At 42.1% G+C, this 27792-nt stretch overlaps 1 protein-coding gene across 25 annotated transcripts in view; it reads right to left on the reverse strand.

The window, feature by feature from the left end:
- Positions 1 to 34: 34 nt before the first annotated feature.
- Positions 35 to 27792, reverse strand: part of ATXN2 (ataxin 2) — a 49640-nt gene continuing 21882 nt past the window's right edge. Inside the window, exons 10-25 of one of the 25 annotated variants that reach the window (XM_088176164.1) lie at positions 26665 to 26874; positions 24332 to 24514; positions 22668 to 22856; positions 21865 to 21972; positions 20903 to 20973; positions 19909 to 20216; positions 19415 to 19478; positions 19145 to 19297; positions 18143 to 18203; positions 16005 to 16189; positions 15256 to 15388; positions 11057 to 11110; positions 5840 to 5985; positions 5035 to 5262; positions 1548 to 1716; positions 35 to 685 (exon numbers count right to left, since the gene is read on the reverse strand). In XM_088176164.1, coding sequence (XP_088032290.1) covers positions 657 to 685; positions 1548 to 1716; positions 5035 to 5262; positions 5840 to 5985; positions 11057 to 11110; positions 15256 to 15388; positions 16005 to 16189; positions 18143 to 18203; positions 19145 to 19297; positions 19415 to 19478; positions 19909 to 20216; positions 20903 to 20973; positions 21865 to 21972; positions 22668 to 22856; positions 24332 to 24514; positions 26665 to 26874 — 2291 coding nt within the window. In that variant the 3' untranslated portion in view covers positions 35 to 656. Of the gene's footprint in view, positions 1717 to 5034; positions 5263 to 5839; positions 5986 to 11056; positions 11111 to 12908; positions 13680 to 15255; positions 15389 to 16004; positions 16190 to 18136; positions 18204 to 19144; positions 19298 to 19414; positions 19479 to 19908; positions 20217 to 20902; positions 20974 to 21864; positions 21973 to 22667; positions 22857 to 24331; positions 24515 to 26664; positions 26875 to 27792 lie in introns of those variants that run through there. The other 24 variants (XM_088176162.1, XM_088176171.1, XM_088176170.1 and 21 more) reach the window with 24 other exon arrangements.

A 27792-nucleotide genomic window follows, 5' to 3' on the forward strand; every position in this document is an offset into this window, starting at 1 on the left:
GACTCAAAAATCACCACACAAACACCGAGGAGGGTCAGTTTTTAAAACTTTTTTTATTTTTTAATTTTTTTTTTAAGTTTTTATTTTATATTATCTACAAAGTAAAAGTTTTCTTAACTTAAAAGTTACATCACTGTCTCACGATAGTGATTATCTCATCAAACGTGATTTATAAATAATAACTCATCCGTTTGACGATTAGAATTTTTTTTTTTTTTTACTGAACCTGTTTCAAGTTTAGTTAGAAGTAAAAGGGATCTCCAAGTCTTGATTTTTAGTGATAATAGCAGCAAGAATCACTCTTGTTACTTCTTTTGCTAGCTGACGAGTTCATAACTTTGAAGGGTCATTAAAAAATAAATAACTTCCAGTTTTCAGCAAGCAGAGTTGGGGCACTTGCAGGACTCAGATACAGTGCATGGAATTATGGAATAGCCCACAAGTTCCTAAATGCCTCTACTCAGTCCGAATCTCTCCCACTGCAAGATGAACTGTTAGCATTCCTAGTGGATGTTACAAGAAATCAAATTTTTTTTTTTTTTTAAACAAAATAAAATGAAATTCTAGTTTTCTGTGCTTCCAGTTGGCAGAAGCAGTAGAAGGAGGGTATTTGGCCTACAAAAGGTATCCAGCCTTTCAGTTATTCCAGATGAGCCTTACAACTGCTGTTGGTGGTGGGCTTGTACTGTAAAAAAAAAGTTCAAATGTAAATAATAAATTGGCAAGCCACACAACAGTTTGCTAGTAAAGTGGTCACAGGACAACTACTGAGCTCAACTTTCTTTTATTTTTATTTTTTTTCTCTTTTTCTTTTATTTTTTTAGAGAACAAAACAAAACCCTGCACATCAAGATGTCCTTGGGATGTTTTTTTTTTTTTTTTTTTTTTTACTTTTGTCCTACCTAAGCCCTCAGAAAGCAGCTTTGTTCTGCTCACACATTCCCCAGGAAACATCAGGTAAAAACTACATCACTCTAGAAGTTCAGATGCTGTTTGAACTTGAATAATCAAAGAAACCTAAATAAGGTTAAATTTAAAGCGGAAAGAAGTCACACAACTCCAACTTTTCCCCCAAAGTAAAGCTGCAGAATGTTACTCCGAATTCAAGTTTAATTACAGTTGTCACTTTAACAGCAGCCCTACCCCCACACAACATTTCACTCCTGCCCTCCAGATTTAATCAAAGCTCTGATCATTATAAACGACACACGGTCCATCCCCCACGGCAAATCCACGGCAACACCTGGAAAACTCAGTCCCACAGTGCCAGTGTCTCACACTTTACTTTTCTCTACTCCAGCTAGAGAAAAAGCAAAATATTCCCTGCATTAGGTACATCTCACCAGCTAAACCTACGCTCCTCCAGGCTGCCAAAGCACAGCTGAGAAACACAAGGACATCTTAAGGTTGGTTGAGTCTTTTTTTTTTTTTTTTTTTTTGTTGCTTTAATTTTATTTTTTTTTCCCCAAAATATCTGGTTTCTCCCAGTTCTCACTCCTCGACCTGGCTCAGTTAGGGTGCAGGTCTCCCGGGCACACACTCCTCACCTGAAGGGTGGGTCATATAGGGGAAATGTGTTGTTGTCGAGACTGGAATGGGCTGTAGTGCACTTTGAGCGAGGGCGGCTTGGGGACCACCGGGAGGCTGTGTCGTCATTAGCATCATTGGAGCATGGGCAGTTGGGTGAGAAGGAACCATTCCTGACTGTACATGAGCCTGAAACAAAGAGCTCTTTAGTATCATGGTCACAAGGAGGCAGCAACTCCTGGCCACATGACTGGCGAAAGTTTGCTCCGGCTGCAAATCCGGAGGGTTTACTCTTCATTTGTTTAGGGTTTTTTTGTTGTTTTTTTTTTCTTTTTTTTTTTTTTTTTTTAACTAGGTTAGAAGTTAAGGCAGAGGTTGTAACACACAAAAAAAAAATAATAATAATAACAACAAAAAGGAAAAATAATAATTAAAAAAAGGGCTCAAGTTCTTACTGCTGGCTCTGAGTTGCGTTCTCGATTTTAGCCGTTTTGCCAGCATTAAACAGGGGGTATTAAAAAAATAAAAAAAAAACAATTCAGCAACAAATCTTCAAAACATTTCTGTTAGTCACCTAGATCAAAGCACTTCCTAGAGGGTACAGATAGGAACTTCACAGGCACTGGGAGTCTGGCATCCCTTCCCCAGCTCTCTCCTTGCACAACCCCACGTTCTCTCCTGGCTCCCTGCCCTGGGAACCTCCCTGTCCTCTCCAGTGACCTGTGCCCACACAGTGCTCAGCCAAGTCCTCCTGACATGAGTGATTTCATCCCTTCACACTCTCAGGGCAGCTTTGTTCTGCTTCCAGTTCAGCTCATCGCAGTTCTTGTGTAATCTGAGCAATCAGGGCTAAGTCTCAGTGGAAAAGGAGATTAATCCTTCCCATGGCTGATCACCTCTGGCAAATAAGTTCAGGAACTCGGTGGGTTCTTTAGCTCAGAGCAGTTCATGTCTCTAGAGGTCATCAGTTTATTTTATTTAAAAAGCTAGCAAACAATTATTTCTTAAAAGCACAAAGGAACTCAGAGCTCTCAGTGGATTTCTCCTGGGGGAAAAAAAAAATGCCCCAAAACCCCATCATTTGTACCTAAGGTTTGCTTTGTCCTTCTACCATATCCCAGAATTGCAGCCTCACAGGTCTCCCATGCCAGTAAAGACAGATAGCAGGTAGTGGCTAGAATTTTATTTCTTAAAGACAAAAAGGGTTACTTGACTCATCACAGACATTCCCAAACTCTTTGATCAGACTTGCACGTGTTAGTAGCACCCCAGAAGCCTTTAAAGGCAGGAACTGCAATTCAAATCTCACTCTTGCTCTAAAAAAGATTTAGGAGATCAGGCTGTGGAACAGAAATACCTCCCAGGACTGGCTCCACGTTGACTTTGACAAACATGCTATTGTAGAAGCCATCATTATAAAGCAGCTATTCATAGAGCAGCTGGAGTCAATACACACAGTGGATAAAATTTTTCTGCTGTGGCTCAAACATTTTGCAAATTGGCAGCTGACAGCACTCTGTAATGAATTTTAAAGTACTGGTTCTCAAGTGAGATATCTTCCAGCTAAAGATTCATCTGATAACCTGATGGGAAATTGGGACTGATCCCCTGTGTTGGCCTGACTGAAATTCTTACTACGTGGTATTTCAGAATTGTGTTTAGAAGCTGGGAATGAGGCTGCTAAAAAACTATTAAATCCAGTGATTAGTTTCCCCACGATGGAATAATTACATGCATTTAAAACTTCTGACAGAACTGTAGTTATTCCTTCACTAGAGATTTTTGAGGGAACTACTTCATTGGGAAAGCCAATTAGTTTGGTGTAAATATCACAAATTGCAGCTTCAGTTCTAAAAAAATTGCAGAAGAGACTGCACAAGTTAAAATCAAGGGCAAGGCAGGCTTTGTCTGTGATTGCTAAAAATCCTGCCTGAGCAGTCAGTTCTGACTCGAAGTTGCATCTGATTTGTTGAATTTGGTTTGCTTGGCACACAGAAAGGAAGGCAATGGTCACATCCTGCACTCCTGGCCTGGCCAGGGCACAATTCAGGCACAGCTTTACCCTTTCACGGCCTTCAAGCAAATGTTTGATGTTTCAAATCAGAGCACTGGACATGCCACTAAGCCTAAACACAACCCAGGCATTCACAGCAGTGCCTTCACACCAGAGCAGAGCAGGAGTCTTGTTTCTGGCAGAAACCAGAGAAGGGGAGGACGTGCCAAGATGCCACAGCAATCATCAGCTTTGGCCACCCTCTCCTTATCCTCTCCCCAAAGAAAGCAGAGAAATCAAAAGCCTAAGAGCATCAAAAAGCTAAAAATTCAACATCAGTAAAACGATTCCTAAAGAACTATTGATTTATTGGCTTAACTGACTGTCCCAGGGACCAAAGCAAAGATTTTATCAAAATTCTGCAAGGGACTGGACACCTGTCAGATTAACATCCCTAATCACAGTTAGTCACTTTATCCCAAACTATTGTTAACCTGTATGAGAAGGCAGACACCAAATTCTTGGTCTGAAGAAGAAATTGTGCAGGCAAATTACTGATTGAACTGCCCATTCCTTGACAAAGGACACTAAATCCAGGAGATTTAGTAATCATCAGAAAATCTGTGTCACACTGCTTTACATGGAGCTCTTGATTAATCTATCATGTGCTTCCCTTCCCCAAATCCTTCTTCTCAGGGAGCTGACCACAAGAGAGCAGTTCAGAGAAGTGAGTTTTCTGATTCTGAAGCAAAGACTGTTGCTTTAGGTTGCCCAACAATCTTTGGGAATCTTCAGCACAAGCAGTTCATTTAGAACCACACACACACCCCAGACACACCCCACACACACAGAGCCTTCTATCTGCAAGGATTGTCCTGCAGTCACCTTAACTCTCTCCTCTCTCCCTGCACTGCCCTGTTACTCCCTGGAAATCCTATCATGTCCTTTTCTGGATGGATTTGTATAAAATTTGTCTATGATGCAGAGCCTGAAACTGCCACCAAAAGCAGCAATTCAGCCTTTCTGCACTCAGCTCCCACCTCCAACCTTTCTGTATGCCAGCTCTTCCTGGATCAGGCACCTGACTGAGCAGGGAACTGATTTGACCAAGAAATAGCCTAAAAAGGGGGTAGGGGAGGCAAATTTCAGCTGAATCGTGTCCCCAGCCTGGTCTGCTCCACGGCCAAGCAGTTCTGTGAGCACAGTGGTGGGGCAGGGACAAGGATGGGAGCCAGGAACTGGGAAGAGAGCTCAATTTATTTCAGTAGCAGTGCCAGCTTAAGATGTCTTCATTAAACTACAGTTGCAGATGCACTAGGTGTTGGAAGCTGAGGTCCAAACACACTGTGTCAAATTCTAAATTAAAGGCAATGTACAGACAGAAACCTAAAGAACAACAACAGGTAAGTCTGTGCTGAGAGGTGACAGATTGGCAATCACTTCAGCAGGCCCGACTGTCCTAACTTTTGTGGCATTAAGACATTTAGTCTTGAAGGTTGTTAAACTGTGTTTACCTGGGGGACATGGGCCATGTGTGGCGGATTGGTATATGCAGGTTGAACATGGGAGGGATGAATGGTGAAGACTGTTTGTTGTGCTGTAGGAAAATTGTTTTGTGGAGACTGCGTGTTGGAGCCTGGCGTCATGGAAGGAGGGGTTGGAGCTAAACCTGCGTGGTAAATCGCCGACTGCTGCTGGGGGTTGGCCAGGTGCAGGGCCTGGGCAGCCTGGTGCTGGTGGTGCTGCAAGAAAACACAGACATCATCTAGGTTAGGGCTGAGGAATGGCATTGATCCCGTTAAGGAGAAAGGAATGGGGAACTGCTCTCAATTCCCAATCTGTAAATGGTGAATTTTAAGGATTGCCCGTGCTGGTGGGGGAAGTTCTTTACAAGCCCACCAGGCTCAGCTTCTGCTGGCAAACAGAAGCCAGACTGCCAGGGAAAACCATGGAGAACCTGGAGCTGGGAGTGCCTCACAGCTACAGCCAGAGCTGCTCCAGGAGGGAATTAAGGAATGCAGCACCATTCCAAGGACCACTTTGTTTTCAGCTGCTTTGACAAAACCCAATCAAACTCTTCCCAGCATTTATCTGCTATTTCCACTTCACCCATAGGAAAGCACTGACACAATTATGATCCTTCCTTAAACTAAAAAATCCCCCCATCCCCTGTGAACAGGGAGAAATGAGCAGTTGGAGTCTGCTCCAACTTTTTCCTCTCAGAGAAATCAATATATCAACATCAAGCACCAGTCAGCTGTAATCCCTTCAACACAATTAAACACAATTTGCAGCCACTCAGGCTCTGGGCTGTGTTACCTGCACGGGGCTTGGAGCAGGGTGGCTTCCAGCATGTTGGCTTTGCTGCTGGCCAGTTGGGGTGGCAGAAGGCTGAGGATGAGGAGGATGCGGGTGCAGGGTAGCATTAGGGTGGGCATACTGCTGAGCAAGTGAGCCAGTGGAAACTAGGATGAAAAAGAGAAATATTTAACATCAGGTACAGGACATGCACCTCTATCAAGTCACCACCTGCACCTGAAGATTTCACTACGGCTCATCTCTAAATATATTCCCTCCCCCTTCCAAAAAAAAGTGTATTTATCTTGCAAATAGCTGATGATCTTACCTTGCTTTTGTGTAGTTTGGTTTGGCAGGAAAGTCTATAAACAACCATAATTAGACAGTTCATCTTCCCTAATTTGATAATGTTACACATACTACATAGAGAAAAGCAGTATTTCATCTTTTGTTTTGTCAAACAGACCGGTTTTAAATATCAAATTTATAATTTTCATACAATTTAGGATTTCCTGAGATATACTTTTCAAAGGTGTTATGAGCCATTTTTATTTCCACCATCCAAAAAAAATTCTTTGGCCTTATACCTGGCTAACCTCACCATGCTACTCTTCTGGAAATTTCTCACAGAACAGTCAGAGGGAAGCACAAACTCTGCCCGTGTGCTCCAGAGTAAATAAACACACCACAGCTGAAAAAACTGAGGCTGCTTGAGCATCAGATTTTTGCTGAAGCCACTTTCTTGTGCTAAAATAACCCATTTTGCCTCTGCCCTCGAGGCCAATCTGTTCTGGATCACCACCATCCTGTGAGCTTCCCAACACTGCCACGGAATTCTTCATTCCTTGAAACAGCAGCAAATAAGGTACAAAATTCCCAAAAAGGAAGAAACTGAACAACAGAAAACTTTCACCCCAGTGAAGCCACATCTGTTGCTACAGCCGTGCCAGTCTCCAACAACAAACATCAAGTTCCTTCTTGGATCCTGCTCTGTCCCGTTTCAAATGGGCCACATTAAATCCTATTTTTCTTTTTGAACTTTTGAGGGCATCTAAGCAAGTATGAAAAGCCAGAGTGACAACAAGTCTTCCTTTCAACACAAAGCATGCAAGGGGAAAGCAGGACCCTAAAAATGAGGATGTCTCCCCTAATTTCTTTTAGGTGTTGTGCAACAAAACCAGGCTGTGTCTGCAGCTACTTCTGTGTGTGACAACACGTGTTAATCCCTCTGATGTCACAGCCTGAAAGACCAAGGAGAGTTTTGCTGACAAAGTGCTAAAAAAAAGCAAACAGCCAAAGAAAACTATCAACCTGCTGCTCAGTATTTCCTTCCACTGTTCTTTATTTGTTTTGGTGCCTTTTGGTTGTTCTGAAGTTAATTACTGATGAGTATCTATCAGGTTATATTTTTTTTTAATGGGGTTGGTGTTAAACGATGGCATTATCTTGGTGGCCACTGCAGCTTTCCTCTAGTCTGGTTTGCTATAAACCTTACAAATCCAAGTTCTAATACATTCCAACTCACCAGAATACAGAGAGCCAGGATATTTTTGCCTAATTGAGGTTTTTCTCCCATGTGAAGGTTCCTCCTTTAGAAAATAACTGCCTGCCACATTTAACTTAATCCCTGGCAAGCTCCATTAAATCTTCACTGAGCAAATGGCCGAGCAGTGATGAGCAGTTTCAGGCTATTAATGCAGATGAACTAAATTCCTGCAGCCTGGAGTTGATCCTAATGTTCTTATCCACATGTGCAAGCACAATTGTACACTCTGAGACTTCCTGATTGAGAGGGGTTTCAAAAACACCTCAGTATTTTCTAAGCACACTGTCAAAAGCAGCAGGATCTTCTGCCACAGCATTTTGTTATGCTTTAAATCCGAGGATTTTTGATTTTTTTTTTTTTTTTTGGTATCACTACTAAAATGTATTTTGCAGCAGCATCCCTGCCACGTTCCTACTTGACTTTCAGACATCTCTCCTCTGATGACACCAAAATTATCAGTGGACACACTGATCGTTTTTACACTACCAAGTTTATGTCTTTCTACAGGAGGAGAATTTCTCAACCTCATTATTAGATGATACACTCTGAAGAAGGGCAGAAATTATTACCTTTGTCAAAGTAATAGAAATAAATGGAAGGAGGGATTAGTTGCTTGCCAAAGGCACGTTAGACCAGCAATGCTCCCAGTGCCTCAGCCACAGAGCTGGCAAGCCTGACTACAAATTAACTCCAACTCCATTCAAGAGGCTTTAAAATGTATATGAAATTTAATTCTAAGTTGTAAGATACTCAAGGATTCCCACATTACTTGTTAAGAGCTCCCAAAATAATGTGGGACTCCCTTAAACCATTTGTGCAATTCATCTTTAGATTCTTTATGGCCAAGAGAGAATAAACTCAATTGTTCTGAAGCAGATATTTCTACAATAAAACTTCACAATAAGGAATTTCTCTCTTAAGATACCAGTTAAGCCAAGGAATAGCACCCTAAAGAATAGATATAAACCAGGGGGAGGATCAGGTTTTTGTCATAGTGGCAGCTCTTCTAAAACCACCTCATATTTTATCCACAGCTTTGGATTTGAAGCACTGCACTTTTTCACACTGAAGAATATTTATTTCTCTAGTTTCTCCTCTCCCTTCATTTTGTCTTTTGCAGACCACCCTAATGACCAAATTTGTACAGCTTCAAACCACTTCAGATGCTGCTGCAAATTATGTTTTAATAGTAATATTAAAAGTACCTTTTAAAAATGTTATCTGGGCACTTCTCTAAATCCTGGCCAGTCCCTGCACACAAACCAAGAACAACTCAGCAGGTCTGAAATGCATTCCCAGTTCAAAACCAGAGCTCAGACTCCAACTCCAGCAGTGAAAGTGGTTTTTCATGTTTAGTTAGTGCAAGTAATTCCTGCCAAGCCAATGAAATCTCTGAGAGCAGCAGGGCTGTCAAAGGAGTCTTGTAAAAGTCATGAAAAATTCACCTGCTCAGCCAGAACTAAAACACTTTCCCTGGGATTTTTTTAAAAGGAATTTTTGCCTGGTCATCAAAACAGCTCACTACACAAATTAACAGCAAATAAGACAAGACAGGAGGTTTTAAAAAAAAAAAAAAAAAAAGACCCATTATCCAACATTTTTCCCCAGTATTTTGGAGATTTTCCAAATGGCCACCTATTATCTGAGAATGTACCAAGAAAGCTCTAGGAAAGGACACACCTTACTGCAAGTCACTCAGCTCATTCCAGCACAAATACACTGGGTTTCTCACCTTTTATGCCTTAAATTCCTTTGCCTGGGCTGACCTGCTTCATTTCTGCATCTTTCTAATGAAATTGCTTCTCATGTGAGATATTTCACTGCACTGACCTGGCAGGGACACGTGGGGAGGGAAGCGACTCAGTCACGGAATAGGGGGAAAAAAAAAAAATCACAGGGACTGAATTACTAAATTCAACTCTACAGAACTGCACCCCATTTCTGAGAGCAAACAAGAAGTAGTCAGCCACAGAACCCACAGAAAGGAGCTGAAATCAAAAGAGGTCAGAGCAGCAGAAATCAAGCAGAACTCCCAGCTACAAGGGAATACGTGAAACCACATCGTGTCATTTTGTAATTTTGTCTTTTCCCTGGAATTTCAATGGTGCCAATGGTGGTCAGTGTTGGTCATGGTCCAAAGATGAATTGAAGAGCCTATTTTTCAAGAACTGACCAGTGAATAAACTTCAAAACTATTACCAGAGCCAGTAAGATGGTGAGGATAACTACATTTAAAAGACCTGAATGGTAGGAAGCAAAGAAATAGCAAATATTTCTTTCATCATACAAACATTTCAAGAAGTCATTTTACACAGGCAGAGTGGACTTCACTTCAAAGATAATCCAAGAAAGGAACGAGGTTATTGAAGTGATTTCAGTGCACCAAACCAAGAGGCATGAACACAGCACAGGTCAGCACCCTACAGCCCCTGCTCAGGCACAACCAGTGTGGCACAAGAAACACAGGAAATCTGCTCCAGAGGAGTTTTTTGGAGAACAAGTGGTTTTTCTCACATCCCTCTTGCATGAGCTAATGCAAAAAAAAGAAAATAAAAGAAAAAACAACAAACCAAACAAAAAAAAAACCAAACCAAACAGGAGAGTGCCTGGCATGGGCTGCACAGACTTACAGACAGACACAGCAACAAGTGCCACGGCAGGACAGGAGCAAGAACAGAAACACCCTGAGACTGCAACTCCTCCTTTCCCATGTCCTGGGTGAGAGTTCATCCTGCAAGCACCCCCCTCAAACCTCAGCTTCCTCAAAGCAGCTGCTGAACCCCAGCACACAAGGCAGAACTTTGCAGTTCTCTGCTTTTCCTGGGAAGTGTGGATGAGCTGGACCAGGCTGCTGTGTCCAGTCCCTTTCCCAGTGCCTCCAGTGATGCTGGTCACCAGCACAGCCCCACCTGAGCCAGGGAATGGAACTGATAAAAGTTCACCAGCCAAGGAGCCCTCATCTCATCCCTGTCATATAATCATGACCACAAGTTGTTCCCAGCACTCCTTCAATGGCAGCTGTACAGAAAATTTCCTCTACCTCGGCTGCAACTTGAGTTATTTCCTCCCAGGGGCTCAAAATTTGAGCTTTTTAAAGGGATGAGGCCCAAGCTACTTCTCCTTTTAGGAAGCTGGTCAGGTGTAAAAATCGTGTTTGGCTCATGAAAGGGTGCAAGGCAGCTCCCACAGCTTTAAACAGAGGCTGCACAATCACAGAGTGGTTTGGGTGGGAAGGGACCTTCAAGATCATCTTGTTCCCTCCTACCATGGGCAGGGACACTTTCCACTGTCCCAGGCTGCTCCAAGCCCCATCCAAGCTGGCCTTGGACACTGCCAGGGGTGGAGCAGCCACAGCTTCCCTGGGCACCCTGTGCCAGGGCCTCCCCACCCTCCCAGGGAAGGATTTCTTAGAGCCCACTTCTGGCTGCAGATGAAAAGATTGGGTAGTGAAGTCGGATTATTCCATATTCAAAATAAACTTTTGAAGAATTGACAACTCAGCTTCCTGTGATCACATAAATCTGTTCCAAAACTCCATTCCCTGCCCACTGAGAGGAACCTTCCTGTGTTTTCCACATCCTGGTTTGGTGCAAGGAAACTTATTCCCTCAACACGTCCCATTCCTTTAACATCTGGTTCTTTAGAAAGTGCTTTTCTGTACAATCAAAATTAGTACAAAAAACCCAACTCACTGGCAAAGTAGAAAGAAGGGCCTGTCTCCTTGCTGTATGGTATTTTGGGACATGCTGAATTTGGGAAATAGAAAGGTAAATTAGCCTCTTGCCACGTGCATACTTCCCATCTTCTGGAAAGGTCAGTGTCAGTTTTAAATTTTTTTTAAATTTTTTTGAAGACTCTAGAACCATGCAGATATTTTTATTTACTTAGCTGCTATTAGAGCTGGATATTTCATTTTACAAATGAGTGGAAATGAAACACAAGTCTCAAGTAAGCCTTCCTTCTTAACTGTGACACTGAGGTCTGCAGTTCTTAATTAACACAAAAAGAAACTTTATGTCAATTCATGGTCTATTACTGTCCACTGTAACAAGAAGGTTAAAATGCAATTATACTAGAGCAGAAACTGGCCCTTGCTTTTTCAGCTATAGCACTGCCATTCTGAACAGTTCCAAGACAACTTTGGTGACTGGTTCACTCTTAGTCCCTGGAGAATCCTCTGAAGTTTATATTATATCCACCATTGTACTATCAGGGGAATAGAATTTACTCTACTGCTGAGACAGAAACCAGATAAAGTTAGAGACAACACCAGACCAGTAAAACATATGCAGAAGGGGAAAGGGGAAGGGAGAATGAAGACAGCAATGAGAGCACAAAAACCAGGAAATGCATCTGTATAAAACCAAGGTCTGGTTTTACACAAGTTCTTAAACACAAAAGTTAAGTTTTTCAGAGGACTCCAATTATCTGGAAACAATTCAGCCACATGGAAAACTAACACAAGTTCATTGTCACAGGAATGGACAGATCCACCCTCTACTCGGTAACCAAATTTTCTACCAGCAGCAGAAGCCTGGTCTGGGCTTTGTGTGACACAGGAGCCAAACTGGGAGCGTGGCCAACAAACTCCAGCAGCCCAAGGACAGGGACTGGGAGGCCACCCCGAGCCAGCAGCTGCCAGACACACACAGAACCTTCTGAACCCAAGGTGCAGCTGAGCAGGGCAAGGATGACACCTCCAGGTGGGCCGTGTGGCAGGTAAAAAGTGTCACATTTCAAACTCTCCTGGGCACAGGCGGCTGTGCAGCTGAAGTGTCACAGACTTTGTTACCGTCTGGCTGGGAAGAAAGTTGTTTGGGCATTGTCCTTCCCCATTTGGAGGGGAAAACCCCAGTGATCTGAACACTCCTCTGTTCTGTCTTTAGCTGGGGTTACTGGGACCACGCAGCTCTGCTTCTCTCTCTTGGCAACAGCTGGGTTGTGACACTGTGAACTGGCAAGGAAATCCCAGAAGTGCAGGAATATCCCATTAAACAGCATTAGACAAAAGTACTTTTCTTTAAAAATGGAAGAGTGCTTATCACCAAGTGTAGGTCACCGTATGTATTTTGGATTCAGCTATCTCTTCACAAGACAGGAAAGAAAACAACCCCAAACTTTTGGCAGAGAGGGTGGCTCCCCTAAATCCACAGGAATTTCTCTTGGCTGCCAGGCTGTTACTATTTGCCACAGACTTTCAACTCGTCCCAAACCATTAGTGAAGGTGGAGTTTCAGATCTTACCAGAAAACATTTCACACCTTAGGAATACTTGATAAGCAGTTTCCCCCCAACCCCCAGGTCTCAGCACAGTAGCTCTTGCAGACATCTTCTCTCTACCACATATGCAGGAGAAAAACTGAGTGAATTTTGCAGGAATAACTCAAAGCAAGCACCAGTACCTCTAAGGGTAAAAGGGCAGCGTGGCCCACTGAATCCTGATATCAGTGCTAAAAAGAAGTAATAATATATTTTTTAAAAATCAGATAGCAATTTTAAAGAGCCAAAAGGGAAATTGTTTGAGTAAAATCAAAAGCAGCAGCGGTGGTTGTTTCTCAGGAAGTTGTTATTCTGTACTTTCAAATTATTTTTTAAAAGAGGACCAGAATCAAAGTGCACAGGTATATTCAGTTCAAATGTGGGTAAACTTAAAGATTCCCAAAAGACAGAGCATAAGTTATAGATATTTTCTTATAGTCACTCAGTCAGATGTGAACAATTCCAACATGATGTTCTTTAGCTCCACAAGCAGCTCAGATTGGTCACCTCTGGCATTCCTGCCTTTTCCCACACATGGATAAATGGAAGCTGAAGTGGACACGTTACAGCTGGACACACTTTGAGGAAGCACAGTCCATCTGGGCCAGGTCTTCAGGCACTCAGCACATGGAAGACTTGCAAAAAAGTGAATTGAGAGGGTGCTGCAGAACATCAGGAGTCATTCCATGTGTCACTGTCACCTTGGAAGGTGAAGGGTACATTTGAGACCGTTCATGTTCTAAACACGCCTGCACGGGGGCAAGAACACACCCTTCAAAAAGGTCTATCACATGGAGTTCATGATCCTCTTGGGTTGAATGGTTTCAGTAACAAAAATTTCAAGCACTCCATCATTTACTGGCAGGTGAGAGAACATTTAGAAGAGTCACCAAGTAGCTACTTGAAAGAACACAGGAGGACAGGCCATTTCTGTTAAATTAGGTGCTCTTGGGAAAGTAATATTTAATTACATGGCAGGAAATACCAAAGAATTCTCAAGTTTGACCCAACTTAGTTGTTTGCACTGGCAGGTAGTCACATATCTACAACAGACAAGCTGCAAAACCAACACAAAATGAGATCTAACAGTTGTAAGTTAGAATATCAGTGAAAAAAACTATACAGACATCTGATCAAAGCCAAGCAAGGCAACGGGCTTGTACTTCAACGCTGCAGAACCCACTGATTACAGAAGATAAGGATGGTGCACAATGGGAAATTGCTAGGAAGTCACATGCAACCATTCTGAATCAAATCTCAGATTATCTCATGTTTGGTTTTATTTTAATTAGAATTTGAGAGGAGGGTTTTCACCAATAAAGGCCTGAAAGCCTTTGATCATTCACTTTATCGGAATTCTATTTAATCTAATCAAAAAGCAAACAGAAGATCTGTTTACATGGACACCTCAAGCACAGGAGTTGAAAAGATCAAAGTAATACAATTAGCAAGGACCTGAGAGAGAAAGATTAATCTCTACAAGTAACTTCCATTTCAGCTTCAGCATAAATGAGCTCAAATGTTCTTCCTCCAAGTGTCAAAATAAGTTATTTTTGTTTCTTAGCTCTGTTACCACACCACTGCAGAGATCTGACAGGAATGTTTTCAGACGGGTAAGACACCTCTTAAAATCAGAATTAATTTCCCACTAAACTCCAGATTCTCTGTAAGTTTTCATGACATGTCATGGACTTCCATTAAGTAGTGTGAAACTAAGCACCCGAAAACATACAAAGATGTCTAAAGGTACAGAAAATCTTTTATTAGAATCTAAGTCAATAATATACGTGACCCAATAAAACTTTTCCTCAGATGCTATAACAAGTATTGAAATGCCATGTTTTCAAGAGACCATCTGCTGTTTTGACATTTTATGACAATTTCCAAGCCTTAAACAACCTTGACTCTACCTCTTTCAATAGCATGTTTTGCAGTGAACTCTTTTTCCTCCAAATTGGGCCTTGATTCATCATACATTTATAATGCTTTAGAAAGTTCTTGCACATTTTACTTTTGTCACAAGGTAACCCACATTTTCAGCACTTCACTGTAAGTGAAAAATGCCCATCTGATAATGCTAGAGACTAATTGTCCGAGTGAGAGGAATACATGAGCTGTTCCATTTACTTATTCTTGACTTACCAAATGAGAAAGGTAAGCAACACATGGTTTATTTTGCTTAAACAGCAGTGTTTCATACTGTTAATATTGCCAGTAGTATCATAAAGACAGCATTTCACTAGTTGCCAGAACTAAAGTCAAGTTTGAAACTGAGGTCATAACCTTGCAATAAAACAAGTACTAATTATAATCAAGGAACAAACAAGGGATGATGTATCAAGAGCATCAAGAGAACTTGAACAAACTTCTTTCAGCAGATATTCTTTAGCAGCTCCCAGGTTGAAATCTCATCTTGGTCACTGGTATCCTACTGAAATCAGCACACTTGAGTTTTCATTTGAACCAGCTGGCTCAGTTTTCAATGCTCTGCTCATCATCATCATCATCATCACCTCATGAAATATAAACCACATCTACTGAATGATACCCATGGCCTGAAGGCTGAGATTAAATACATCCCCTGCACAAGGTAAGGACTTAAAAAGTTACATATAACACAAAACGTTTCCTACCATACATAGCATGTGTCTGTTCATGCGCACCGTACTGTGTTGCAGAGGAAGATACTAAACCCGGCTGTGCGTGTGCTGGTGGGGCCATCATCCTAGCGTTGCCCTGTATTACAGGGCTATAAACATGAGGATGCTGCAGGCAGAACAGAGGAAAAAAACCACACAGTTAATTGGGGAATTAATGCAAAGAAACTTTTGTCATCTAAACAGTCGCGATCGAAGCAGAGGCAGCTCGGCCTTGCTCAAACGCAGAGCGAGCTGAGCATTTCTCACTGTTGTGATTTTCCCAATTGCTTCCAAAATTTAAGGGCTACAAACTGACAAAAAACATTGGCATATCCAATCTTTGCCACTCTGATAATGCACCAAGCTTATACATTTATCCAATTACACATGTAGATTTAACAGCCTTTGAAGTAAGAGCAGTCCACCAAGTAAGTTATTTTTAGAACACTTAACCAGAAGATGTGCTGGCCACGACCTAAAGAAATTCTTCAAAGAGCTAAAAAACCATATCAATAATAAATGCCAACTTCTAAACTGACCTTAAAATTCATTAGGACATTAAAATTCATTAGGACCTTAAAATTTGTTGCAGGCTTTGAAGCACATTCCAAGATCACCACGTGTGCTCCAGAACACAGAAACTCTTCATGGTGACTTAGGACTGGACACAAGGGGGTTATTTAGCTCTGAGCCACTTCATTATTTGTGCTTGCATTGATCAGGAGCATGGAAAGGACTCTTACCTGAGATTGGTAGTGTGGCACATGCTGCACAAGAGGCTGATTAGGAAACTGTTGGGGGCTATATGCAACATATTGTGTAGAGTAAGCAGGTGGAGTAGCTACAATTGGAGGGCCTGCTGCTGAGGCAGGATGCATCATGGTGCTCTGGTGGTGTTGGTCTTGCCGCTGCTGGGGCATATTTGGTACTGAAAAACAAAAATTGTCTCATGTTAGAAACACAGAGGAAAAAAATCTGGAGTTTTCTGAAAGGTTCTACATTATAAAAATGTTACTGGGACCACGGGGAATATCCTCACCCCATACCTTTAACCATGGGTTAGAGCTCTGTCAAAAAGGAACAGAGTGAAGAAGAGTTTCTCTTCTTCACATGATTTTTATCACTGCCCTTGGGCTGAATATCCACAGCCACAAACTCAGCCCTGCCTTTTTGTGAAGGAAGAAAGGTGGAGAGAAATAAAGACTGACAAGAATCAGAAGTGGAAGAGAAAGGTTATATCAGGATACCTACATTAACCAATTAATCCTGCCCCCTTTAAAAGGCTTTTTCACCCTCTATGGGAACGACACAGCCACTGTTCCATCAGCTGGAAATCTGAGTCTTTATGTAAAAATGACTCATGCTTATGGCTGAGGAGAGCACAATAAAGGGCTCCATGCAGACACAACTCGAGGTATTCACATCTTTTGAGTTCTCTGCTACCCCTCAGGGCAGCAGAAAGCAAATTTTAGGTCACAGACAACACTGAGGGAGATAGAACCTATAAGGAGTAGGAATAATTAAGAAGGAAGAAAGATGAACAGAGCAGAGCAGTGTGGGATCACCTGAGCTCTCCTGGGAACCCAATTCGCTTGGAACAAACTGATTCAGCCTACAAAGCACGGGCATGGCAGCTCCAGGAGAGCTCCAGGAAGGTTCCAGCTTTCTGCAGTCAGGCTGCAACTATTAACTGAGCTACCTCAAGCACCTAAAAACTCCACTGCAGGGGCAATGCCCCAATTCCCTTAGGGAGAGGAGAGGGAAATGTTGAAAACATCAGTAAGTTCACTTAATTATTTTATTTACACTGCAGATCAACAACAGAAAGAAGTAAATACAGAAGACAACCTGAACAGTATAAAGGCACGGAGCTGTAACCCAGGCAGCTCTCTCAGGGCTGTGCTGCACACAAGTGGATATGCAGAAAATATTGGAACTTAAATTCAGAATTGGAGCTGCCTCACTCAGCAAGTGAGCACTCAGCAATGTATTTCTGATTAAAAGTGTTACCAACCAGAAGATTTCAGGGGTGAGGCCACAGTGAAGTTACTGTGTTTTAACACAGAAAAACATTGCAGGGTTTTGTCTTCCCTAGGTTGATAAAGGCCACTTGTTTGTTTCTAAACAGCAGGAAACAATTTCCTCCTGCAGTGACTGGAGCTGCAGTGCTGGTGCTGTCCTGCAGCACTGGCTGTCACTGCAGATGCATTCACTGGGCACAGCTACAGCATTCCCTGGAACAGGAGCACAGCAAGAGCTGCACTTTCTGCACTCCCTCACTGCCCTGCCCAGCACAGGGAACATCTCCCCACCCACGGTGACTCCACAGCCACAGGTGTCACTTAAACACATGGCATTGTCACTGTCAGTCCAGCTGTTCAGTCACTGGGGCAGCAGGAACGAACAAGAACAAACTGGAACCAGCTCTTTCCAGAAGAGCAGCAGAGCAATCTTTTCCTGAAGAAATAGTGACTCTGCATGTTGTTGAAAAACCTTCTATTAAAGCACCATTGGGGCACTGCTGCAAACCAGTACAGAAAACCAGCAGAGAAGTTCCCTTTAAACAAACCTGTAATATTTATGAAATACAGGAGATGACCAGCTCACCCTAGTGCTCCAAGTAACAGAGACATTTTCCTGTTTGTCAAATTGGATTCCAAACCAAGCAACCCCCCCATTACTCAAACCTGGCATGTTTTGGCTGAATTAGTTTATCTAAAGATCTATTAATATTTCCACTTACTTCCCTTTATTAAAAATAGCATTTAAAATATCGACTGAAACCAAATTACCATGGATTAGAAAACACACAAACATTTGTCATTTAGCCATGCTGCATGCAGACTGAGAACCAAACAGGCAGTATTATTCTCACCTTTACCTGCTCTATATGTCTTGGCTTGGTTCACTGGCATGGGCGTCATGGGAATAGGATACAAAGGCTGAAACAGAAGAAGTTGAAGGTATGATATTCCTTTAAAAACTCACTGTGTGCTGGGGTGGGGGGCCCCACTCAGCTTTGATGTGTTTCCCTCTGTTCTGTTACACGGTTTAGTGAACTCTGCCTAACCTATGAGATTTTCTTGGATCAGTGTCATTAAGTCTGCATGGACACACAACTAAGACCAGATGGTTGGCAGCAACCAGCCCAGGAATGCTACTGCTGCTACTGCAGGCACTGGGCTCAACCTGACAGCCTCACAGCAGCTTTTTGGTATAAAACTGAGTCAGGACAGGGTTAGGCTGGGTATCAGGGAGAGGTTCTTCTCCCAGAGGGTGCTGGGGCACTGCCCAGGCTCCCCAGGGAATGGGCATAGCCCCAAAGCTGCCAGAGCTCCAGGAGGGTTTGGACAATGCTCTCACAGGGACAGGTTGGGATTGTTGGGGTGTCTGTGCAAAAACTGGGCTGAAGATCCTCGTGGGTCCCTTCCAACTCGGGATATTCCGTGATTCTATGATAATGGAGCTAGATTTGAAATCCCAGTGATCCCTACAAGAACCAGAAACCAGTGGGACACAGCTGGAAACAAAGAAACAGCTGCAGAGAGTGGGACTATACTTGGGAGGACTGGGAGGAAACCTGCACAGATCTGCAATAAATGTGGGCTGCTGGCATTTACAAGTGTTTGGGATTGTTTTAACATCCAGATTGAGGGAGCACTGGGAAAAGTCAGTATTTACACAGCCAAAACTTAACAACAAGGTGATTTATATTTACAAGAGCAATACAAGCTGAACTATTTCACTGTTTTAACTCAGAGCTCCCAAGCTGCAACAAGCTGATCTTTAAGTTCCTTCCCAACCCAACCCATTCTGTGATTCCTAAATCTACTCAGCTTCCTCAGGATCTCTGTGAAGGGTTGAGGAGTTTGCAACACTTTACCTGCACGCCTGGACTCACTGGAACCGGGTACATCATATTTGGTGCAAAACAAACAGGCTGAGTGTACACGGGGGTTGGCTGCTGATGCCCCACCATGGAGGGGCTGGGCTGAGCTTGAGGACGAGGGGAGGTTGGTGTAGTAGAAGGTTTCGGCTACAAACAAAGGTGAGCAATGGATATGGCAGGGTTAGTTTGAGGATCCTCCAAGGAAAAAAGTTGGCTTATAAAGATCTACTCAAAGGCATTGTTAAACAGCATCAAATCACTTACTTGAGCAAAAGATCGGGGGTTGAATTCTTTAGCATTAGGATTAAGTGTTGATTTTCTAACTTGCCTAAACATAAAGAACAAAAAATTCAGTTGGGCGTTATTCTTTTACAGGAGTATCTGCAGTTAATAATTTAAGAAACACCTTATTTCCATCTGTGAGTCAGATTTCTGAGAAGTCAAACACCTCATGGCAAGCAAAAAGCCACTCTCATTGAGGGATTCTTACTACAACTGCACAAAAAAAGTTTTCCAGTTGATACCACAACTCATGTGAGCCAGGAAAACACTGAAATAAGCTTTTAGATGTGAACTAGGCACCCACAGGACCAGAGCTCTGCACTGAGTCAGGAGACGACTTTCAGGGCAGTCCCTTCCCCTGTTGCTCCTCTTGTGTAACAGCACTTAGAGCCAGGAGTGTGTCACCCAGTCATGACTTCTACACGAGGCCTGATGTTAATAAAGATGTGCTTATTCCAAAAGGCACCATTACTCACTCAGAAGTATCCTTCTTCTCCTCTTTATCCTCTTTGTCTTGTTTACTTCCAGGCCCAGATGTCTGCACACCTTGGGAGGTCACCTCAGGGCCTCGCTTTTGCTCAGAGCTGTTACTCATGGAAGGAGAAATACTGGGACTGTTGGGTTTGCTACTGCCACCATTGGAGTTGGTGTTACTGCCAGCTTCTATGATAGATTCTTTAGGGGTGGATTCTGTCTTTTCTTTAACTACATCTCTTGATTTTTCACCTTCTCGGGTTTTGTTTAGCAGCTGATCCACTGCATCTGAAGAGGAACTGGACTGTAACTGGAAAAACCCAAGGGATATATTCAGTAAATTGATTCAAAACTCAGGAGAGACCATCTAATGCTGTCACACACACAGAGTAAAACAGTCCCACAAGCCTCAATCATCTGGAAATGACCTTTTAAAACACACATTTCCATTTCTACTAGGAAAGAAATCCATGGGCACTGACAGTGTTTAAGCTGGCACTGTGTAAGGAGCAATTCAGGCACTCAAGTGACCTGTATGTTGATTAGGGAGTGACAGGAAAGCTTTAGACAACCCTCCGGACTCATCCCCTGAGTGATTTAACAGCACCACTTGAAAAGCTAACTTGATTTAATAAACCCTTATAACCAGGAAATAAGTAATATGAATTCATCTTCAATTTTCCTCTGCAAAGCTCTTCATTTAATTTTGCAACAGCTCCTCCATATGGAGTGTGAGATGATTATTTGTGCCTAATGATCAAACAGGTTTCAAGTCCTGTTTTCAGCCTACAGTCAATATTCACATTTATGTGCATTAGGCAATTATACAAACAAGAGTCAGCATTGATTTTACAATACCTAACATGAATTCTTACACATATTTTCATAAATTAAGCAAAAATATAAAGACTTGCTAATATATGCAGTGTGTTCAATTCATTAAAATAATCTGGATGCACATGAGAATGATGACACCATTAACAGAGAGAAACTTACCCTAAAGTCATTCTTAAATTTCTTTAAATCATCAATCTGTTTTCTATGCTCTGAAACAATTGGAGAGACACCTGCCAAATACAAGATCAACATTGTCCAAGCATTTCTAATACAAGTTTTATACACATTACTAAATTTGCAGAAAGAGAATGGTTTTGCAGATATAAAAATGGAATCCAGCGCTTTATTTGGGGTTTTAATTTGGTGCAATTCCATGACCTACGTGTATGAGCACACAGAAAGGCTCTGTGAAAGCAGAGCATTACATAACTGATTTATCTTTAGTTCTGATGCACCACACCAAGGCAGAAGCCCCGAGGTGCAGGGACTGCAGAACTCACTGAACACAAAGAAAATGCAACAAAAGCCCCAAGCCAGCCTGTGCCAGCATTTCAAAACACAGCAAGTGAAGGAGAAACACTGAGCAAGGTGAGCTTTATGGTTGGACTCATCCTAAAAGTCTCTCCAATAAGAGAATGAATGAATCTGGTTCCCAGTTTAACAACATGGAAAGATTTTGTTTTCTGAGAACTGAATGAACAAACAGTGCTACAGAGACAAACAAATCTAAGGCATAATAGGGAAAAAGCACAGTTGGAAAAGCTCTGCTGACCACGATGCTCAGAAGTATTGTGAGCACAGCTCTAAGCAGAATCACTTTCAGTCCAAAGGCAGCTAAAAAGCAGCTCTGTGAGCAGGGGAAAGAAAGAAGGGAGGGGAAAGAAAAAAAAAACAAGTGAAATCACACCATCCACATGAGCATCTCTGCACTTGGTGTTGATGGAATGAGTCACAAACAACATTTCAAAGTGCCACTTCACAACTACATGACCAAATATCACTGTAGAACACCAGACTGCCTCCAAGGCTTCCTTAAAATGCCAATTAAAGCAGGCAGGACAGCAGGTTCAGTGTGCACAATTCCTACAGCACTCGAGTACATGAAAGCTTTGGATACAAACCTTTGTTTTCAGGTTTAGAAAAACTAGGAGAAGTCTCACTTGGCTTTATATTCTCCTTGTTTCCAGCTGCAGAATTTTGCCTCTGGTCTTGAAGCCTGGTATCTTTAGCTGGAAAAGAAATTGCCAAAGTTATTCTCTTATACACAACTCCAGTGACCAGAAAGGGAAGGCAAGAGGGAAACAGGGGAGAGATTTAACCATTTTTAGCTTGAAAAACCTTTTAAGTTACACATTTCCTGCTACCTAGTTGGTGCCTGGAGGATCACCCTCCCTCCCTCCCCATCCTACTGTCAAATGAAAAAAACCCAATTAAACTCATTCCTCTCATCATGCACAAAACCTTAATTAGACTGAACAAACTATAAACTTAGAGCCAATTATTTTCAGCAGTCCAAGCTCTTCATACAGGATGCTACAAAGATTTGAGAGTTCTTAGGCATTTGACTGTGCTCCTGAATGTGTTTTTTTCCCCATCCCTTCTGCTGTGTTCTTTGAAACCAGTGCCCTGCATTTCTTTAATATAGAAAAGAGGCAAAAACTCAGCTTGGAAAAAGAAATCCTCAATTAAGCCAGACACCTATAAACCCATATTCCTTAAGGGCACAATAAACTAAGCATCAAGGCTTCTCAAAAAACCTCTCTCTAACCTTAATTTTAAAGCTGGAGAAATGGGAACTCACACTAAAATTTCATGCATCCTAAGTATTCCCATCATTCAGCAAGCAGCTCTGCTCTTGCCTAGGCAAATTCCTTGTCAGGAATTTGGGATAGGGAATATTTGCAAACTAATGAGGGCCATTTACCTTCATTGGAAGGGGTGACTGCTCTGTTGGATGCAGGGCTGGCAGGTGTAGGAGAGGCAGCTGGAACAGGCATGGCAACAGATTCAGTGGGAATTGTACCAGGCTGAGGAGAAGGCAGAGCTGGTCCCATGGGAGTGCTGCTCTGCCTTGGAGACCTAGGCCTGTGTGTTTTAGGGGATAATCTCGGAACTAGAAACAAACAGGAAAAAGCAGTTATAGGATGAGCTTCTCCATCTGCTCAGCAGTTTGTTTTAGTTTTAAAATGGCTAAAAACATGCTTTGAAACACTTTGTGAGACATTATATGGTAACTGAAAACCTGTTTACCTTTCAGGCACATCTCTCCTAGTTCTTTACAAAGCAGCGTTTCAGATAATGGGGTGATTTCTCTGTAGATTGTCCCCCAAAATTTATCACTGCCCTTTAATCCCACCAAGAATCTGCAAAAATGCTTCCCCAAGTCCCCAATAGTACAACTACAACAGCTCACATCAACCCAGTTTCAGGCAGAACACAAAAGGTGGTCAGGTCTCCACACAAAGAGATGTAAAACATTTTTTTAAGAGGGCTGAAAAAACACATCCATTTTACAGCGTCCTCTTTTGGAGGTTTGCCAGCTGGAAAAAAAACAACACAGCCTATTGAAAAAAGAGTGCTTTTAGGTATGTTTTTGCCCCTGTGTTAAAGAAGCAAGGAAAGTTGTGTATTTCTTTGAACATTAAGTTGTAGCTCCTGCTTCCTGCTCATCCCACTTGTGCTTTTTGTCACATATTAACTCCCAGTGAGTGAGCACAAAGGCAGGTAAGTGATTTAACAGTCCTACTTGCATGTTAATAATGTATAAACAGGGAAGATGAATCACAAATAATGCCACAACAGAAGAGTTGATGTTTTTTTCACAAGGCAACAATTCTATGTGGGTCTAATTTATACCTTCTTCCTGAGAAATGTGCTCCCACTACGCTCCTCTGGAATTCTGCCCTGCTAAAAAATACCCAAAAAGTGCCTAAAAAGGACCAAACTGCTGCTCTCTTGCCCTCAAGGAAACACCCAGCTCCTGATAGCCCACCAGAACATGGCCTCAACTCTGAGCTCCAGACTAGACCTGTGGCACAAGACTGAGCTTTAAGTCAAATATTAAAAAAAACCCCATAATAACTGGTTAAAAAATAAAAAGACACTCACTCTAACTGCTCCTACAGTAGCCAAGAACAACATCACCACTTAAAATCCAAATTTTAAAGGAGAAATACATCCAACTGAACTTGAGTATCAATTCTTCTTTTAACACCAACCTTCCTCTACCCAAACACCTCCTTCATTTGTAAACCACAACCCAGCCACGCTGCCATAACCAAACTCAGGGATGCAGTGGCAAATCTGGAACAACTTCTCCAATAAATCCCCTAAAAATGAATCCTTTCAACAACTAATTCCCACACTTTTCCTTCCTTTCTCTTCACACAACGCCTGACTCTGCAGTTAGGACAATATTGCACCAACTCTCACTCAGCTATCTGGGAACCTTCCTTCTCCCAACACCAACCTTAGCCCAGGATTTGATTATTCAGAGCCTGAATTGCCTGGAAAGGCAGGATTCTGCTGAGCATTCCCACTCTAAGGATCCCCCTGCAAGCCATCTGCAATAAGCCAAGCTTTACCTACCCCCACTGACAACTGATGACCACGTCCCACCTGAAGGGCTGCCTCGTGCCACTGCAGCAGTAGATGCTTCCCCAGGTGCATTATGAGATACAAATTCTAAGCCACTTGAAATTGTACCCCTACCAGTAGAGACTCTGTGACCTCGAGGGTGCCGTTGAGCCTTTGGAGACATCCGTGGAGGCCCTGAGGAAAAAAAGACAACCCCACACAATAAGTGCTTAATGTTCATCACAAAAAACTCGAATATCTTTTCTTCAAACTGCATTTAATCTTAAAATTCTCAATAAAGCAGTAATAAAATCAAGCAATTGGTAGTGATATCCTAAAAAAAACCCAAGCCATTGGTCCAGCCAGGCTGCCAACACTCATCACCTCCCCAGGGCAGCTCCAGGGTATTCAGAGGTTTTATCAGCACTGAAACAGGTGTGCAAGGCTTGGATTGAAAATATTTCAATCCAAGCATCCACCACTGCCAAGCCATAAAGGTCAGTGGTGCAGCTGCCCCTGGATAAGCACAGTTCCAGGCTATCAAACATTTTTCCAGAAAATAAAAAATTCCCAGTGCTTTTGTCAGGTGGTCAGTGATCCCAACCATTTATAGTCACCACTGGCTGACCAATGCTCTTGGGGAATTTCAGCAGAGCATTCTCTGCAGCGAGGCTGAATTGCCTGCAGCAGGTCACAATTCATTTACAAGTCAGCAAAAATTGCAACTAAACAAGGGATTGTTATCCCAAGGTTCAAGTCATGCATGTTTAACACCAGAAGCCAAAGTCATAAGTGAATACAGGAATTCTGCACAGCCTGTACAGAAACTGTACCAGTTATGCTCAAATCTAAGCAGCAATACAGTTCTTACATCCCAATAAACATTTTCTTTACAGGATTAGACTCAAATATTGATACTTCAAAAGGAAAAACTGTGAGTGAACAGAATCTGGCTGATTACAGTTCATTTTTAACGTGGGTCAGTAAGAGGGTCGAGATCAGATAATGGCTTTTAGGTTTCAGAAAAACTTCTAAAATACCAAGTACCTCTCCTGCTTACATAAATCTTTAAAGGTCAGCCTCTATTTTAACCAAGAATCTCCAGTCCACCTCAATGCAAATTTCATACAGATATTTTTAAGAATACACATTTCCCAGGAATAATCTTGCAGCAGTAGGAATTAAACATGGCAGTAAGCAGCACTGCATGCCTGACAAACCAACCACAAGTGCTAAGAAATAATTCAATTTGCAGGTGGATTCTCAGTTCCTTACTCCAGAAAAAAAAAAAAAAAAACCACAAGAAATGGACAGCAGGCCAGACAGATGTGGCTACCACCCACTTTTTGGTTAGGAGCATTTCCCAGTGTTCCTGCTCAGTCTGGGGGATCATTGCTCTCTCTCCCATGGCTCCAGTGGAGGCAGCTACAGCACCCACTGCAAATTTCCAGGGAGCTCACCAGAACCACACTGCATTTTCTAGCCTTGCTACACCGTGTTGTGCAGGGTTTAATTTGCACTTGAAATAAAAATTATAAACCACGTTCCTTATTGCACCCTCCCAGGACAAATTTCGTCGGGATAATTCTGCATAGAGCTACCAAAGACTCACAGGTCAGCCCTTCTCTGTGTATTATTGACTGATTTATTGTTCTGAATAAAAATTTCCTACAAATTCACCTTCGAAGCAGCTCATCCTACCCCATCCCACAGTTCTATACTACTATTCTCTGAATACAGACAGCATTTTTATTAACATTATTGTCACTGGTTGCTTTACAAAGAAGTGATTCAATGATTTAGTTATGCTTTTTGTGGAACAACTGTGTTAAAATTGGTATTTTATATAAATTTATAGTCCTAAAAATGCTCTCTAAAGTTATCAGGTCCTGCATGTTGCTGTTGGTTAATTTAAGACACTGAGCAGCGTTTATAAAGCTGAGTTTAATTTCATACCAAACTTGGGAAATTTCACAGCTTTCTTTCGTTTTTGTAAAGCTCTTCAAATCAAACAAACAAAAAAAAAAAAAAAAAAAACAAACCAACCACCAACCAAACCAACAAAACAAAAATAAAGGTTAATAGAAATAGTCTGATAAACTAAAGTTAAACACAAATTACAGGTTAAGTAATGAAGAGGAAAAAAAAACAAAAAAACCAAAAAAAACCAATAACACGACAACGACAACGACGGAAAAGAAAAAAAAAAAAAAAAAACCACAAAACCAACTCGTCGTCAATAATTAAAAAAACTCACGGAGGAGTTAAAAGACGTAACAAAAATAAATTAAAAAAAAAAACCAAAAAAAAAAAAACATGAACAAATCGTGGTATATTTATTGTACCTTCTGAAGACATGCGTTTAGGCATAGTAGAGACAGGAGCTGGAGAACCATGAGCAGAGGGGTGAGACGGGGGCCTGGAGGGCCGCGAGGGGGGCCTGGAGGGCGGCCGTGTAGGGGTGGCTGCCCGAGGTGGAAGAGAGTTGGGACCTGACTGGTAGCGAGAAGGTGGGCGAGAGGAAGGAGATGGGCAAGGCGATGGCCAGGGAACACCTGACAGAACAAATGATATGAAGGAAAGTATAAAAACTAAAGAAAAAAAAAAATTTATGGGGGGGGGGTGGGGTGGGGTGGGGAGGAGGGGAGGGGGGTGTGGGGGAAAGGGTAAAGGGAAGGGGAGGTCAACAGAAAAAAAAAAAAGTAAAATATGACAAAATGATTTTTTTTGTTGTTGTTGTTGTTTTTTTTTTTTTTTTTCCACGGTTTAACCCTTTGGGGATGGATCGAGGTGGTAATTGAGGAGATTAAAAGTCTCTGCAGGGTTGGGTTTGCCTTGGTTTTTGGGTCAAATTGAAGTTGTGAATGTCACAGGCTCCCCAAAGGGTTAATTAGGATCTACAAACACTACTAAGGAATAGACAGTAAAGTTTGATCTGTTAGCCTGGCATACCAATGCTCCACAGCACCCAGCACTCCACAAGGTCCTTAACAGCTACCAGAGGTTCACAAACAGTACTGACCACACAAACTGCTACTTTCAAACCAAATGATGAGTAAATATCCATCTAGGAGCTGGATCTTTACAAAAACCAGCGGTGTTCAGTGTCTGAATCCTGACATTTATGCCTTTATCGCTTATCTGAGGTATTAATGAAGGATTTTAATCTAGGATATAGGGCTCATGGTTTCCAAAGCAGAATTAATTGAATTTACAAGCCATTCTGAGTATTTTAGGTCTATGATGTTGATTCAGCAGAGTAATAGGGTGAGAGAAACCACAAATACTACAGACAAATTGCAAGGTTAGCATTGTTTGGGCAAGGCTCAGTTGTCCATCCTTTATGCAGCTGACTCTGGCTTTAGAAAGGAAGTCTCACTTACCTTTAGATGCTTCTCAGACTTCCTCCCCAGATAGATCACTTGAGTATTATACATTTTTCATTTATTCACAGCAATTTATTATGATAGCAT

This window comes from Sturnus vulgaris, chromosome 19 (genome assembly GCF_052056855.1).
Source record: "Sturnus vulgaris isolate bStuVul1 chromosome 19, bStuVul1.hap1, whole genome shotgun sequence".
Taxonomy (NCBI): domain Eukaryota; kingdom Metazoa; phylum Chordata; class Aves; order Passeriformes; family Sturnidae; genus Sturnus; species Sturnus vulgaris.